Source organism: Porites lutea, chromosome 10 (genome assembly GCF_958299795.1).
Source record: "Porites lutea chromosome 10, jaPorLute2.1, whole genome shotgun sequence".
Classification (NCBI taxonomy): domain Eukaryota; kingdom Metazoa; phylum Cnidaria; class Anthozoa; order Scleractinia; family Poritidae; genus Porites; species Porites lutea.
Window position 1 is genome coordinate 14,291,564 of NC_133210.1, and position 16,407 is coordinate 14,307,970.

The 16,407-nt window shown below is 44.8% G+C and overlaps 1 protein-coding gene across 1 annotated transcript; it reads right to left on the minus strand.

Annotated features, from left to right (window-relative positions):
- Positions 1 to 3,787: 3,787 nt before the first annotated feature.
- LOC140949559 (uncharacterized) lies at positions 3,788 to 10,078 on the minus strand. Its single transcript, XM_073398717.1, has one exon. The coding sequence runs from the start codon at positions 10,076 to 10,078 to the stop codon at positions 3,788 to 3,790; it is 6,291 nt and encodes a 2,096-aa protein (XP_073254818.1).
- Between the last annotated feature and the right edge of the window lie 6,329 nt (positions 10,079 to 16,407).

The following is a 16,407-nucleotide window of genomic DNA, read 5'->3' on the forward strand; positions in this document are numbered from 1 at the left end:
TATCGACAGTAAAAGGGACAACAGTAAACGCGGTAGCTCAGCTGTTTTGGCACAGGCTTTAAAATGGCAGAAGATTTCACAAGATGCGAAGAGGAAATAGTTAAACGGCTGCCCAAAAACATTGCAAGAATAGCAAAAATACCCCCAGCACATAAAAAAATAAGCAGAAGACAGGAACTTACATAGATCAATGAATATTTTTAAGTTGTAAATATTTTGAATGAATAATAAAACAATTATTGGATAAGGCTTTCGTCTGATCTAAAGCGGAAACACTGCCGAGTGTAGATCTTAGGCTATTGGCCTCGGCGGATTAATTAATTTGCCATTTGCGGGCTACATCAACACAACACATTTTTGAAGGCTTCAAAAAAATTCTGTACGCAAATTTGGAAAATTATAATCATGTAAGCAAATTTTAACTTGAAATCGGTGGATCGCTAAATCGGTAGATCTGTAGATCGCTGGATCGCTACAAAGATGAATCGATAGATCGATGCATCGGTAAGTCGCTAGATCAATGCATCGGTAGATCGCTAAATCGGTGAGTCCATAGATCGGTGGATCTGTAGATCGATGGATTGGTAGATCGCTAGATCGATGGATCTAATACATAAGGGGATCGGTAGATCGGTAGATCGCTAGATATGTGAACCTGTGGATCGCTAGATCGGTGGATCGGTGAATCTGTAGATCGATGGATCGGTAGTTCGCTATATCGGTGGAGCAGTAGATCGATGGATCTGTAGACCGATCGACCGGACGATCGCAAGATCGGTGGATCAATGGATCACTGGATCACTGGATCTGTAGATCGATGGATCGGTAAAGCGGTGCATCTGTAGATCGATGGATGGGTGTACGCTAGACGGGTAGATCGCTAGATCGATCGATCGATCGATCGGTAGATCACTAGATCGCTGGACAGGTGGATTGGTAGATCGAAGGATCGGTAGGTCGATGGATTGGTACGTCAATGGATCGGTTGATCCCAAGATCTATGGATCTGCAGATCGATGGATCAGGAGAATCGGTAGATCGATTAATAGCTAGATCAATGGGTCGACGGATTGCTAGATCTGTGGTTCGCTAGATCGATGGATGGCTAGATCGCTAGATCGATGGATCGGTACATCGCTAGATCGCTGAAACCGTAAATCGCTATATCGCTGAATCGGTAGAACAGTGGATCGGTGGATCTGTAGATCGATGGATCGGTAGATCGGTGTATCTGTACATCGCTGGATCTGTAGACCCTACATCGGTGGATCGCTAGATCGATGTATCGGTAGATCGCTAAATCGGTGGATCTGCAGATCGTTGGATCGGTAGATCACTAGATCGATGGATCGATGAATCGCTAGATCGGAGGATTGGTGGATCAGTATAACGCTGGATCTGCAGATCGGAGGATCGGTAGATCGCAAGGTGGGTGTACTGATGGATCCCAAAAAAGGTGGCTCCGCAGATCGATGGATCGGTAAAGCGCTAGATCAATGAATCAGTAGATAACTAGATCCATGGATCCGTAGATCGCTAGATCGTTCGATCTGTAGATCCATGGATCGGTAGATCACTGGAACACTGGATCGGTAGATCGGTGGACCTGTAGATTGGTGGATCTGTAGATCGGTGAATGGGTAGATCAGTGGATCTGTAGACTGATGGATCGGTAGATCGCCAGATCGATGTATTGGTAAATCGCTAAATCGGTGGATCTGTAGATCGTTGGATCGGTAGATCGCTAGATCGATGGATCGGTGGATCGCTAGATCGGAGGATCCGTGGATCGGTAGATCGCTAGGTGGGTGTACTAATGGATCCCTAAAAAGGTGGCTTTGCAGATCGATGGATCGGTAAAGCACTATATCAGTGAATCAGTAGATCACTAGATCCGTGGATGGGTAGATCGCTAGATCCTTCGATCTGTAGATCGATGGATCGGTAGTTCACTAGATCACTGGATCGGTAGATCGGTGGACCTGTAGACTGATGGATCTGTAGATCTTTGGATCGGTAGATCAGTGGATCCGCAGATCGCTAGATCGATGGATCGGTGGATCAGTATAACGCTGGATCTGTAGATCGGTGGATCGGAAGATCGCTAGGTGGGTGTACTGGTGGATCCCTAAAAAGATGGCTCTGCAGATCGATGGATCGGTAAAGCGCTAGATCAGTGGATCAGTGGATCACTAGATCCATGGATCGGTAGATCGCTTGATCGTTCCATCTTTAAGATCGATGAATCAATAGATCACTGGAACACTGGATCGGTAGATCGGTGGACCTGTAGATTGGTGGATCTGTAAATCGGTGGATCTGTAGATTGTTGGATCGGTAGATTGCAAGATCTGTGGCTTTGTAGTCCGATGGATCGGTAGATCGCTTGATCGGTGGATCACTAGATCGATGTATCAGTAGATCGCTAAATGGGTGGATCTGTAGATCGTTGGATCGGTAGATCGCTAGCTAGATCGATGGATCGGTGGATTGCTAGATCGGAGAATCGATGTATAAGTAGATCGCTAAATCGGTGGATCTGTAGATCGTTAGATCAGTAGATTGCAAGATCTTTGGCTCTGTAGATCGATGGATCGGTAGATCGCTGGATCGGTGGATCGCTAGATCGGAGGATCGGTGGATCAGTATAACGCTGGATCTGTAGATCGGTGGATCGGTAGATCGCTAGGTGGGTGTACTAATGAGTCCCTAAAAAGGTGGCTCTGCAGATCGATGGATCGGTAAAGCACTAGATCAGTGAATCAGTAGATCACTAGATCCGTGGATCAGTAGATCGCTAGATCGTTCGATCTGTAGATCGATGGATCGGTAGATCACTAGATCACTAGATCGGTAGATCGGTGGACCTGTAGATTGATGGATCTGTAGATCGGTGGATCGGTAGATCAGTGGATCCGTAGATCACTAGATCGATGGATCGGTGGATCGCTAGATCAGAGGATCGGTGGATCAGTATAACGCTCGATCTGTAGATCGGTGGATCGGAAGATCGCTAGGTGGGTGTACTGGTGGATCCCTAAAAAGGTGGCTCTGCAGATCGATGGATCGGTAAAGCGCTAGATCAGTGGATCAATGGATCACTAGATCCATGGATCGGTAGATCGCTTGATCGTTCGATCTTTAGATCGATGGATCAGTAGATCACTGGAACACTGGATCGGTAGATCGGTGTGAGGCGGCAGAACTGCCTCAGGACCTTACAAATCGATGAGGCGTACAATGTAAACACAACTTTAGTTTAATCCACAGAAATTCATGTACACGCTGTCAATCGCTACCACTGATTTTCCTTGCAAACGATTCCTTGTGAACAATGTCTTGATTCGGTGATACGATAATGCGATGTGAACGTAATAGTGCGATATAGGCTTAACTGATGCGATGCGATGCGATGCGATGCGATGCGATGCGATGCGGTAAAGAAAACTAAAGGAAGAAACAGAAAACTAGCATTACAAAGGCGAGCTAGGGGCGATACGAAATTACAATACAATAAGGTAAAGCAGTAATTCTGAAACTTACATCTGTGTCCTTGTTCCGTTATTGACATAAACCTTAGTCCTTAATCCGTTCCTTGACTCCTTTTAACCGTAGAATGTTCAACTTAAAAACTAACACAGCGAAAAGCGTTCCGAAACGTTCAACTAGCGTGGTCATCCGGGACCGCTCGGTCCCAGGCCACCGCAACGTAAGTTTTTGTCATGTCACGCAGTGTCACGCGCAATGCTGCCGTGACATTCCCGGCCCCTAAACGTCCGGGGGGCGTTTACTTCTCCTGATCTCCTTCCTGTTCCTCTTTGGGCAGGATTAGGACAAGCTTGTTGATTGGTCTTCTAAGCGTAGTTTCTCGTGTTTTGACGACAACAGATCTGATAAGGCCCTGGGCGTCCGGCTCTACTCGCACAACGCGGGCCAACGACCAGGCATTACGTGGGACGTTCTCTTCTCGGATTATCACGACATCCCCTTCTACCAGGCTTCGCTGAGGATGTTGCCATTTGCGCCTTTCCTGCATCACAACGAGGTACTCCTTCTTCCACCGAGTCCAAAATAGATTTGCCAAGTATTGCACTCTTCGCCACCGACGACGCATGTATACATCGTTCTTCTGGAACTTCCCTGGGGGTGGCAGTATCACATTTGACTTGGTCGTCAGGATATGGTTGGGAGTAAGCGGTTCAAGATCGTCAGGTTCTCCAGACACTGTCGTCAAGGGCCTAGAGTTGATAACAGCCTCAACTTCACACAAGAGGGTGCGGAATGATTCTTCGTCCAAACAATGACCGTACTCATCCATTAGGCCAGCAAGAATCTTCCTTGTAGTTTTGATCTGACGCTCCCACACGCCGCCCATGTGGCTAGCGGCGGGTGGGTTAAAGGTCCAATCAATGTTCTCTCTCTGTAGCTTGGCTCGGATTTCTTCATGATCCATCTCTTGTATAGCTTGGAGCAGTTCATTGTGTGCGCCAACAAAATTTGAACCGTTGTCGCTTCTCATTTCCCTCACCGGACCACGTCGTGCTATGAAGCGCCGAAGTGCTTGAATAAATGAACTTGACTCGAGGGTACTTGCGACTTCAATATGGACTGCTCGGCTGACCAAACATGTGAAGAGGGCACCATACCTCTTCACCTCCCTGCGTCCTTCCTTAATTAAGAAGGGGCCAAAGTGGTCGACGCCCGTGTATGTAAATGGTGGTGCTGGAGAGATGCGATCCCTGGGTAGATCAGCCATCTTTTGCTCGCCTGGTTTGCCATGGTTGCGGCGACAGAAGACCCACTTTGAGGTTACATGGCGCACTGCTGCGTTAACTTTGATGATCCAATACTTCTCTCGAAGGGTTGCAATGACGTGGCTACGTCCAGCGTGGCCCAACCGTTTATGAGCGTGACGGATGAGAAGAGTTGTAACATGACTCTTCTTTGGTAAAATGACTGGGTGCTTTGTCTCAAATGGTAAATCTGCACGTCTGAGTCGACCTCCAACTCTGAGGACACCATTGTCCAGGAAGGGATCAAGGCGACGAACAGGACTGTCATTCTTTATACCTCCTTTCTTCTGCCCTCGCAGCTTATTCTTCTCGCCTTCCTTGAGAGCGTGGACTTCCTTGCCAAAGGCTGAAGCTTGAACAAACTTCAGAATAGCCAATTCAGCTGTCGCTAGATCTTGTACAGTAAGAGGCGAGTGTGGCTCTTCGGCACTCTTAAACTTGACTACCTTGGTCGTTGCAGGCGATCTCTGGTCTGCAAGGTTTCTGTCGCCACTTGTGGTTCCATTCTTGACATTTAAACGATTGTTACGCCGCTTTCGCAAGGTCTCTTTAACTCGCAGGAACACAGCTACGGCCCTTCGCAAACGATGCCAATCAGAAAAGCTTTTGATCAGCTTGTTTGTGGTGTTATCCACCTGATTAATGCTGACCGCACTGCTTGTCGTTACCTTCCTTACTTCTGGATCATCATCTGGGACTTGGCCCAACGTGGATGGTTGTTGCGGCCACTCGTTCTCGGGTTTCCATAAGAATTCTGGACCTTCTAACCAACGCTGCCCTTCTAAAAGAGCAAGACCATTAAGGCCCCTTGAAGCATCATCTGCCGGATTCTCCTTAGTGGCTACATACTTCCACTGATTCGGGTGTGAATGGTCGCGGATGAGCTGCACCCGGTTTGCAACAAAAACATGAAACCGCTGTCGTTCATTAGCGATATAGCGCAACACAGTGGTGGAATCTGTATGGTACACAAACTCTGGGTCGCCATCCACCTCTCTTTTTAACATTTCTCCAACTCGGATGGATGTGGTAGCAGCAGTTAGCTCGAGACGCGGAATTGTGACTGACTTGATAGGGGCGAGACGTGATTTCCCCATTAGGAACGTACAGTGAACGCGATTGCTGTCATCACACAGCCGTAGGTAAGCAACAGTTCCATATCCCATGGAACTTGCATCAGAGAAGAGATGTACTTGCTGGGACGTCACGGTTCCGAATTCTGGCGGCTTGACACACCTGTTTGCCTTGAACTGCTCTAGCAGAGGAAGCTCGCTTAGCCACTTGGCCCATCTAGTTTGGTACTGATCAGGAATGGTGTCATCCCATCCGATATCTTCACGACAAAGGTCCTGAAGTATCTTCTTGGCCGGAAGTGTGAATGGCGCGGCAAAGCCGAGTGGGTCATAAATTGATGAGATAACAGATAAGATGCCCCTTCTTGTTGGCGGCTTATCATTAATAACTATACGAAACTTGAAGACGTCAGATTCTACGCACCATAGCACCCCAAGGGCGCGTTCAACAGGTAGACGGTCGTGACCCAGATCAAGGTCTCTAGCTTCCTTAGAACGCTTCTCCGTTGGGATGGATTCCAGAACAGCACGACTATTGCTTGTAAATTTTGTTAAGTTGAAGCCTCCATGCTCACATGCTTGGCATAGACCTTGGATAAGCTCAATGGCTGTCTGCTCGTCTTTAACTGAACGAAGGCAATCATCTACATAGAAATTTCGGCGGATAGTATCCGCTGCAAGTGGACCACTTTCGTGTTCCATGTCCTTAGCAGTCTCCTTCAATGCAAAGTTGCAACAGCTTGGGGATGAAGCCGCTCCGAAGAGGTGCACCGTCATTTGATATTCCTGGATGGGCAACTCCAGATTGCCATCGGGCCACCAGAGGAACCTGAGGAAGTCACACTGGTCATCGGGCACCTGAACCTGGTGAAACATCGCCTCTATATCCGCCATGAATGCCACGGGCTCTTGGCGAAAGCGTATAAGAACTCCAATCAGAGAGTTGGTAAGGTCAGGGCCTGACATTAGTTGGTCGTTCAAGGAAGTGCTTCCGTGTCTAGCGCTACAGTCGAAGACCACACGTATTTTCTGGGGCTTCCTAGGGTGGTAGATACCATGGTGTGGCAGGTACCATACTTTGCCAGGGCCAGCTTCCAGACGGTCATCTGGCACTCGTCGTACATAACCCTTTGCAATCATTTCATTCACAAAGTTGACATAGTCATCTCGATAGCTCTCGTCACGTAACATCTTCTTTCTCTGCCAAGTTGCTCGTTTCAGCGCTTGAACTCGGTTGTTTGGCATTGTCACCTGAGGGTCTCTGAATGGCAATGGTATCACATAATGGCCGTCGCGAAGATGGACGTTTTCCCTTATCCTACTGATGAACTTCTTGTCCTCTTGGGAGTAGCCGTATTCATCAGGGCTAGACTTGTGATCGTTGAAATCTAGTTCAAACATTTGCTGTATGGCTTGGGGTGATATCACCTCTTTGACTGATTCCGCTTCCCGTACCGTGATTCTGTGACAAGTAACATTGCCAGGACTTGAAACGTTCTCCACATACAAAGGCCCAGACAGAGTCCAGCCATGGCGCAATCGCATTGCATATGGCCCCTTGACATCACTTGGTACAACCTCTAGAGGTTCTATAGCTGCAGGACAATTACTGCCGATTAATAGGCCAATCTCCAAGTTCGGTATAAACTCTGGTATCTTCTCAGCAACACTGCGAAGATGCTCCCACCGTTTGACTCCTTCAGGGGTAGGAATCTGCTTTTCGGTCACTGGTATCTCGAATCTCGTGTAAGACTGCGGTAACTCAACTGGATTCTTGCCTTCCATGTCCATCACCAACAAGTCGGAGACAACAGTGGTAGATATCAGGCTTTGGCCATGCATAGTGCCCAGCTGTAACTGCGTCTTTTTGCCATCAACGCTCATCTTCTCTCTAAGACTCTCAGTCAGAAAGCAACCGCTGCTGCCGTTGTCGTAGAAGGCATAAGTGGTGACGGTCTCGTCGCTGCCTTTCTTCTTTACACGTACTGGTAGGATGGCATGAAGCACAACTGATTCTGCAGGTCTAGCGGTACTACAGGAGGTAGATTGAAGGTTGGTACAGGCATTGCCCACTGCCTTGTCATTCTCTTGTTTACTATTGTCCCTTGGTGGAATTTGGAATCCACTAATGTGAAGGGCTGAGGGATGCAGTCGTCCACAGAATTTACATTTCCGTCTGTTTGGGCAGTTCCTTGAGATGTGGTTCGTTCCGTAACATCCAAAACACATGTTCCTTTCTCTCAGGAAGGCTCTCTTAAGTTCTGGCGTCTTCTTGTTGAATAAATCACAGTCATCCAAATCATGAGCAAGGTTGCAAAGGTGACATGGGGGGCGACCATAGTTACTTGGAGGCCCGGCCCCGTATACAGCCGGAGGCACGACGGCTCCAAGTGGTGTCGTCACAAAACTGTTTTCCTTTGGTCTCCATGGAATTCCCGGTTTCCTTGGTGGCCTTTTTCCTTTACCGGGCGGTTCCTTTTCTTTGGGTTTAACATCTTCCTTACTCTTGCTAAGGGCCTCTTTGCCGAACACCGGGTCATTGGCAGACTCTGACGCATACTCCACAAATTTGGCAAGGTCTGCGAAACACGTTACACCGTCCTCCCTTCTCTTCTTCTTTAACACCTGATCTCTCCATTTAGCTTGCAAGTTGGCCGGAAGCTTGGAGACCACCGACTGCATGTTTGGTGCATGGTCGAGCACACGCATGTATGAAATACTCTTCATAGCAATGTTACACTTTGTCAAGAATATTGACAGTCGCTTCAAGCCTTGGTTGTCATCATATCTAACAGGAGCCCAGTGGATGATTTTGTTGAGGTAAGCAGTGGAAATCTTGTACGGGTCACCGTATTCTTTCTGAAGCAGTCGTCTGGCTTCCGTGTAACCTGCTTCAGGGTCCATGTGTAGACATCCTTGAATAAGGTCTGCCGGTTCACCTTGAAGATGCTGATTTAGATAATACAAGAGATCAGAACCGGTAGATGCTTTGGAGCAGATACGTGTATCAAAGGCCATAACAAAGGTCTTGTACTCGATTGGGTCACCTGTGAACTTAGTTATTGTTGGTTGAGGCAGTGTCATAGCAGCTGTTAACTGTTGGTGTGTTGCAATAATTGTCTCATTTTGCTTTTGCTGTAACTCGATAACATTCTGAAAGGTACGTTCTGCTAACTGAGGTGATCGAGCTTCAGAGACTCCATGACTGCTTTCCTTAGAGGTTTCCTGGAGACCGTTACCAGTCAACGGTGTCGATGAAATTCCATCTGCAAACAAGCCAGGGATGAAATCTGCGGCCTTGGGATTCTTGGGGGAGCTGCTAACCTCCGTATTTATAGCTGGTGTCATCTCTTTGGTGGCAGAGGAGTCAAGCGGGTTGCGACTCACAGTAACGTTGTCAGGTGACGATTTTGCTGCAGACTTTAACACAATAGGTGTAAAGGAGGCAGCCACTGAAGGTGGACTTGAGCCAAGTGGAGGTGGGGGAGCCTCGTGTTCCTTATCAATTTCACTCAATGTCTTCTCCCTTGCTTCGGTCTTTGCTATTTCCATTTCAAGTTCCAATTCTTCTCCTGCAGCACGAAGAGCCTGTTTCCGCTTAAGCATCAATCTTTCAGCCTTTAACTCTGCTAGACGGACTCTCTCTCGGTCTCTTGCAGACAACCTTGAACTTGCCTTAGACGATCGTTCAGATCCTTTGCTACTTCTTCCATCTAACTGATCAATCAAGCGGGCCTCAGCCTGTGATATCCAAGCGTGTAATGGGTGTAAATATGCCATCATATCTTCGACCTTATCCTTGTAATGGGCATGTTCATGGTCTTTATCCTTTTCCTGGGTTAACTCTTCATAGTAAGCTGAAAAGGCTTCCCTGTACTGTTCGATAAGATCCTTCAAGATCATTGTCTCGTCCTTTACGAGGTGCAAGTTGTTAACATCAACCATTAGCTGGGATATCTCAGTTCTCTTTCTGGATACAGATCGGAAAGCATTTGCGTATTGCCGTTTTAGTCTGTTGCGCTTTTCTTCTTGACCCTTTTCTGTCAAATTTCGTCTCCGCGGGCCTAGAGAATCTGGTAATTCGCCAGTGTTTGAAGATTGACTCAGAAATGGTTCTTCCATTTTTCTGTCTGTGTTTTCTTCTTCGAAATCCTCAAGGATGCCTGGAACATTGAAGTCGTCCGTGTGATCCTGGGAACTAGTTTCGGCCATACGTGAAGCGAATCAACCCGCCGCAATTCTTTCACAAATCCAGTAAAATCCAAACAAAGTTAACGTAAATTAAGCAAATAACTCCTTCGAAACACGCAGAACGCCGATGTACAGATTTTTCTTTACGAATGAGGCGGCAGAACTGCCTCAGGACCTTACAAATCGATGAGGCGTACAATGTAAACACAACTTTAGTTTAATCCACAGAAATTCATGTACACGCTGTCAATCGCTACCACTGATTTTCCTTGCAAACGATTCCTTGTGAACAATGTCTTGATTCGGTGATACGATAATGCGATGTGAACGTAATAGTGCGATATAGGCTTAACTGATGCGATGCGATGCGATGCGATGCGATGCGATGCGATGCGATGCGATGCGGTAAAGAAAACTAAAGGAAGAAACAGAAAACTAGCATTACAAAGGCGAGCTAGGGGCGATACGAAATTACAATACAATAAGGTAAAGCAGTAATTCTGAAACTTACATCTGTGTCCTTGTTCCGTTATTGACATAAACCTTAGTCCTTAATCCGTTCCTTGACTCCTTTTAACCGTAGAATGTTCAACTTAAAAACTAACACAGCGAAAAGCGTTCCGAAACGTTCAACTAGCGTGGTCATCCGGGACCGCTCGGTCCCAGGCCACCGCAACGTAAGTTTCTGTCATGTCACGCAGTGTCACGCGCAATGCTGCCGTGACACGGTGGACCTGTAGATTGGTGGATCTGTAAATCGGTGGATCTGTAGATCGTTGGATCGGTAGATTGCAAGATCTGTGGCTTTGTAGGCCGATGGATCGGTAGATCGCTTGATCGGTGGATCACTAGATCGATGTATCAGTAGATCGCTAAATGGGTGGATCTGTAGATCGTTGGATCGGTAGATCGCTAGCTAGATCGATGGATCGGTGGATTGCTAGATCGGAGAATCGATGTATAAGTAGATCGCTAAATCGGTGGATCTGTAGATCGTTAGATCAGTAGATTGCAAGATCTTTGGCTCTGTAGATCGATGGATCGGTAGATCGCTGGATCGGTGGATCGCTAGATCGGAGGATCGGTGGATCAGTATAACGCTGGATCTGTAGATCGGTGGATCGGTAGATGGCAAGGTGGGTGTACTGATGGATCCCAAAAAAGGTGGCTCCGCAGATCGATGGATCGGTAAAGCGCTAGATCAGTGAATCAGTAGATCACTAGATCCATGGATCCGTAGATCGCTGGATTGCTGAATCGGTAGATTGCTAGATCAGTGGATAGGTGGATCTGTAGATCGATGGATCGGTAGATCGGAGGATCTGTAAATCGATCACTAAAAGATAGATCGGTGGATCGCTAGATCGATGGATCGGTATATCGGTATATCGCTAGATCGCTAGACTGCTGGATTGGTAGATCGGTGGACCTATATGGATCGGTGGATTTGCAGATCGCTGGATCGGTAGGTCGGTGTATCTGTAGATCGATGGATTGGTAAACCGGTAGATCGATGTATCGGTAGATCGCTAGATCTGTGAATCGCTAGATCGATGGATGTGTATATTGTAGATCAGTGAATCGGTAGATCGGTAGATCCCCAGGTGGGTGTACTAACGACTCGCTAGATGGGTGCCTCTCTAGATCGATGGATCGGTAGATCGCTAGATTAGTAGATCGGTAGATCACTGGATCCGTGGATCGATGGATCGCTAGATCGTTGGACCTGTAGATCTATTGTTCGGTAGAACGCTATAACGTTTGATCGATGGATTGGTAGATCGGTGGATCTGTTGATCGGTAGATCGCTGGAACGGTGGATCTGTAGATTGCTAGATCGGTGGATGTGTCGATCGATGGATCAGTAGGTCGGTGGATCTGTAGATCGAGAGATCGGTAGACACTAGATCGGTAGATCGCTAGATCGATGTTACATGGTGGTACATGCTGTTACATGGTGTTACACGGTGTTACATGTTGTCAGATGGTGTTATATGGTGTTATAAGGTGTTGCGTGATGTTAAACGATGTTACATGGTGTTACAAGGTGTTACACGTTGTTACAGAGTGTTACATAGTGTTACACGGTGTTACATGGTGCTAAATGGTGTTACATGGTGTTACGTGGTGTTTTACGTTGTTACATGTTCTTACACGGTGTTAGATGGTGTCACATGGTGGTACATGGTGTTACACGGTGTTACATGGTGTTGCACGGTGTTACACCGTGTTACATGGTCTTACATTGTTTTACGTGGTGTTACACGGTGTTACGTGGTGTTACACGGTGTTACATGGTGTTACGCAGTGCTACACGGTGTTACATGACGTTACATGGTGTTACACGGTGTTACATGGTGTTGCAAAGTGTTATACGGTGTTACACAGTGTTACAATGGTGTTACATTGTGTTGCGTGGTGTTACATAGTGTTACACGGTGTTACATGGTGTTACACCGTGTTAAATGGTTTTACATTGAGTAAGACTGTGTTACACTGTGTTACACAGTGTAACTTGGTGTTGCACGGTGTTACATGGTGCTGCATGGTGTTACGTAATGTTACATGCCGTTTCATGGTGTTATGTAATATTTCACGATGTTACATGGGGTTACACGGTGGTAAATGATCCATGGTGTTACACGGTGTTACATGGGATTACACGGTATTACATGGTGTTACACTCTGTTACATAGTGTTACAAGGTGTTACATGGTGTTACACGGTGTTACATGGTGTTACACGGTATTACATGCTGTTACACGGCGTTACATGGTGTTAACGTTGTTACATGGTGTAACACGGTGTTACTTAGTGTTACATGGTTTTACACAGTGTTACATAGTGTTACACGGTGTTACTTGGTGTTACACAGAGTTTTAGATTCGAGGACGACAACGATTACGAGTACGACATTTTCTCAGTATTAAGTAGTGCACGCGCGGAAGCCAGCGTTATTTTGGCGGGAAAAAGTGATAGCCTTCGTCATTCTGCAACGGGTTTTAGCGAGAGTGGCGGGAACAGGTTATTAAATGTAAGAAGTTTTATCATTTTACTATAGGGACAGGGCCTACCCTGACCTTCAGCATAGACAATCGTACTAACATTTATGTGAAAAAAAGTAAAAAGAAGATTTCTGGGGTGTCTTTTTTTAGAACAAGCGCAAAAACTTTAAGTTCAATCTCGTTAATCTAAAGCTCTTTAATATAAAATACCTCTTTTTACAAACTTTTTATTGGAGGACAGCTAGAAAAATGAGTAAGGAATTTACACTGCTCTGTTATATTTTGTCTAGTGATATCTACGCTTGAAAGTGTATCTGCTCTCATCTAAAGCAGATTGTTTATTTGTTTCATAATATTTCTACCTTCAGACGTCTGTTACATCAACCATACCTTACGTCGTTACATTTTTCGTAATGCTAGCTGAAGCTCAACTGGCGGACTATTTTCGTGAACATTATCTCAGCACAGAAACAGTGAGGAAAGTGGTCATATAATAGGTAATGCTCTCGTTTTGCCCTAGTTTATTAAAGATACATATTAAAAAGATAATGATACATTTAACAAGCAGGTAACAACTTTCCATTCGCCACTTTAAAAACAAGAAGTGAATTGGAGCCGAAATGCGCCCCGCTATGGTTTTTGTGATCGTTGCTGGGGACGCGCTGTCATTGTGTTCAGCTCAGGGGAAAAGCAGCCATGGTCCTCAGATAGAAAATATAATAATCTAAGTCAACAAGATTCAGATTGTGACTGAATTATGCTGGAACTGATTCATTTCTTTATGATTTAACTATTTATTTATTTAAATTTTACAAATATTTATTATTATTATTATTATTATTATTACTATTATTAATAAGCGCTTTCCATTTAACAAAAATTCCGCTCTGAAATTTCGGAAATTCTACGTCCTCATTTCGCGGTACATTCCGGTTGCACAGACGTATGTTTGGTTATTGTTCTTGTAAGCAGGATACAAAAGACACAAAAGGGCGGTACTGAGGACAACAAATTTGACAAATGGAAAGGGACAGGAAAAGGAGAGGAAATCAAACATAGGGTGTTCCTTGGCTCTCACCAAGTAGTTTGGAAATAATATAATATCACAAAAGGAATAAAATGGCCACTTTGTATATAATGTGAATGGAGAAAAAATAGGTAGAAATAGGTAGAAATAGGTCTGCTTTCCAAGAGAGCTGTGCCGTAATAAACTATGCTCTATTTAGCTATGAGATAAACAATAGAGAAAATAAAGTAGATATGTATTGCAGTCCGTCTTTTGTGTCCCCAATTAGTTTGTAAGCTAAATATCCTGACACTTAAATAAAGTTTATTGTTATTTTATGGCAAGATAGGACAGAAACCTCAACTGACGAGGCTTGCTTTAAATTCGAGAGATCTACAGAAAGCTTTTGCATAACTACCAAATCTGAAAGGTAAATTTGCAAGTTTACTTTGATCGCGCTTAAAAATGCGTGGCCTTCACACGTTCTTACGTATTTAAAAGAGGTTGAAAATAATCCCACGCATGATTTTATTCAGTCAGGCGGTAATAGAGTTCTCTTTATAATTATAAACAACCAGTTCACCTGAAATTTGGCAATCGACCACCTATGGGCACCGGGTATACTGTATTGTTGTATTAGCTAGAATGGCCAGTATTAGTATTAATGTCAACTTTTCAATCTGATCTCTACCATGTGTGTTTATTGTTGATACAATAAAAAGAAAATCACACGTTAGCTCGGGGGTATGAATTTTATGTTCTATAAGCAAAGATAGTATCTCACGGGTGAGTGCAGCGAGCAAGTGAGATATTGTTCTTGTCATTTGAAAATGATATTTCCTCGCCATCGAGTAAATAGTTGTAATTCATTCAAACGATTTCTCCGTTTCTGATAGGCTAAATTTCCTTCGGCTAATTGTTCTTCATAACCAGCCACCGTTGACCAAATTTGGAAGCCGATATCATTACAATTGACTTCAGCTGTCCAGATATCGACAGTAAAAGGGACATCTGTAGGAGCGGTAGCTCAGCTGTTTTGGCACAGGCAGATAAAATGGCAGAAGATTTCACAAAATGCGAGGAGAAAATAGCTGAACGGCTGCCTAAGAACATTGCAAGAATAGCAAAAATACTCCCAACAGATAAATAAAGCAAGAATAAGCAGAAGACGGGAACTTACATAGACCAAGGAATGTTTTTAAGTTGTAAATATTTGAATGAATAATAAAACAATTATTGGATTTGGCTTTCATATGACCTAAGGAATTACTGCCGAGTGTAGATCTCGGACTATCGGCCTCGGCGGATTAGTTAATTTGCTATTTGCAAGCTGCATGACCTATTTAACACGCTATATTTTCGAAGGCTTCAGTAAAATTCTGTACGCGAATTTGCAAAGAAATTAAAATCATGTAAGCTAATTTTAAAGTGATACTAAGCGAGAAGAGAAATACACTTTTTAATGTTTTTTTGCCCTCCTTGGTCAGTCGGTAAAGGGAAAAGCCTATGCCCTCGGTCTTAAGTATTGCCCTCGACATCCGGCTTCGGTTCGTAACTCAAGACCACGGGTATAGTTTTCTCTTACACGCAACTTCGTCGTCTCCAACGATTCTGCCTTAGAAAATGAGGGAGGTAAAGCCCTGGGAACGAGGTTGTCCTATACGGTAGAGTCGAGTCCCCGGCCAGCAATTAACAGTAGTATATTATTTCTCTTCTTAGGTTCGCTTTAAATGATCAGGAGTACAGCCTCAAGTCAGTTTCGCGTGTTAGATTGTAGTGCATCGATCGAAGTCCCTGATTTCCCCTACCATACCGACGAGGCCGACTTCTCTTTGTCTTCATTGACACCATATTATTTCAGGAAATTTATTCCTCTTTTGCCAAAAAAATGAAATTTAAGTACAGCAAAAGCTGCCTCTTACAGTTTTCACGAAATAAAGTGCCCGCAAAGACTGAGATAAATAACGATGAAATAATTTTCCATAGTACTTTATCAATAAGATATATGCTTCATTGCTGTAAGCTAGCTTTCTGTGTAATTTACACTATGGCTCTTTTTCGTTTTTTTTAGTATCGGGCAGTGGTTGGAGTCCTGCGAGTCCCCAACGAAGTTTTCCCGCTTATGTCATTTGCCTCACTTTTCCTTAACAACATCTTTAAGAAGCTTTTTAACCTTCATTAGATCATGCGAATTTTGACTTCAAACAATCCATCGCTTCTATTCTAGGAGGTATTATTTAAGATAATTGTTACACGGTCCACTTGATCACAAGCTATTGTGTTGGTATGCCCACAGATATGAATAATCTCGTAGGATTAATGAGAGAGACAGCTTCTTG

What these genes read in the sequence shown, in the direction of transcription:
- LOC140949559 (XM_073398717.1), bottom strand. Translation starts at nt 10,078, where the DNA reads ATGGCCGAAACTAGTTCCCAGGATCACACGGACGACTTCAATGTTCCA.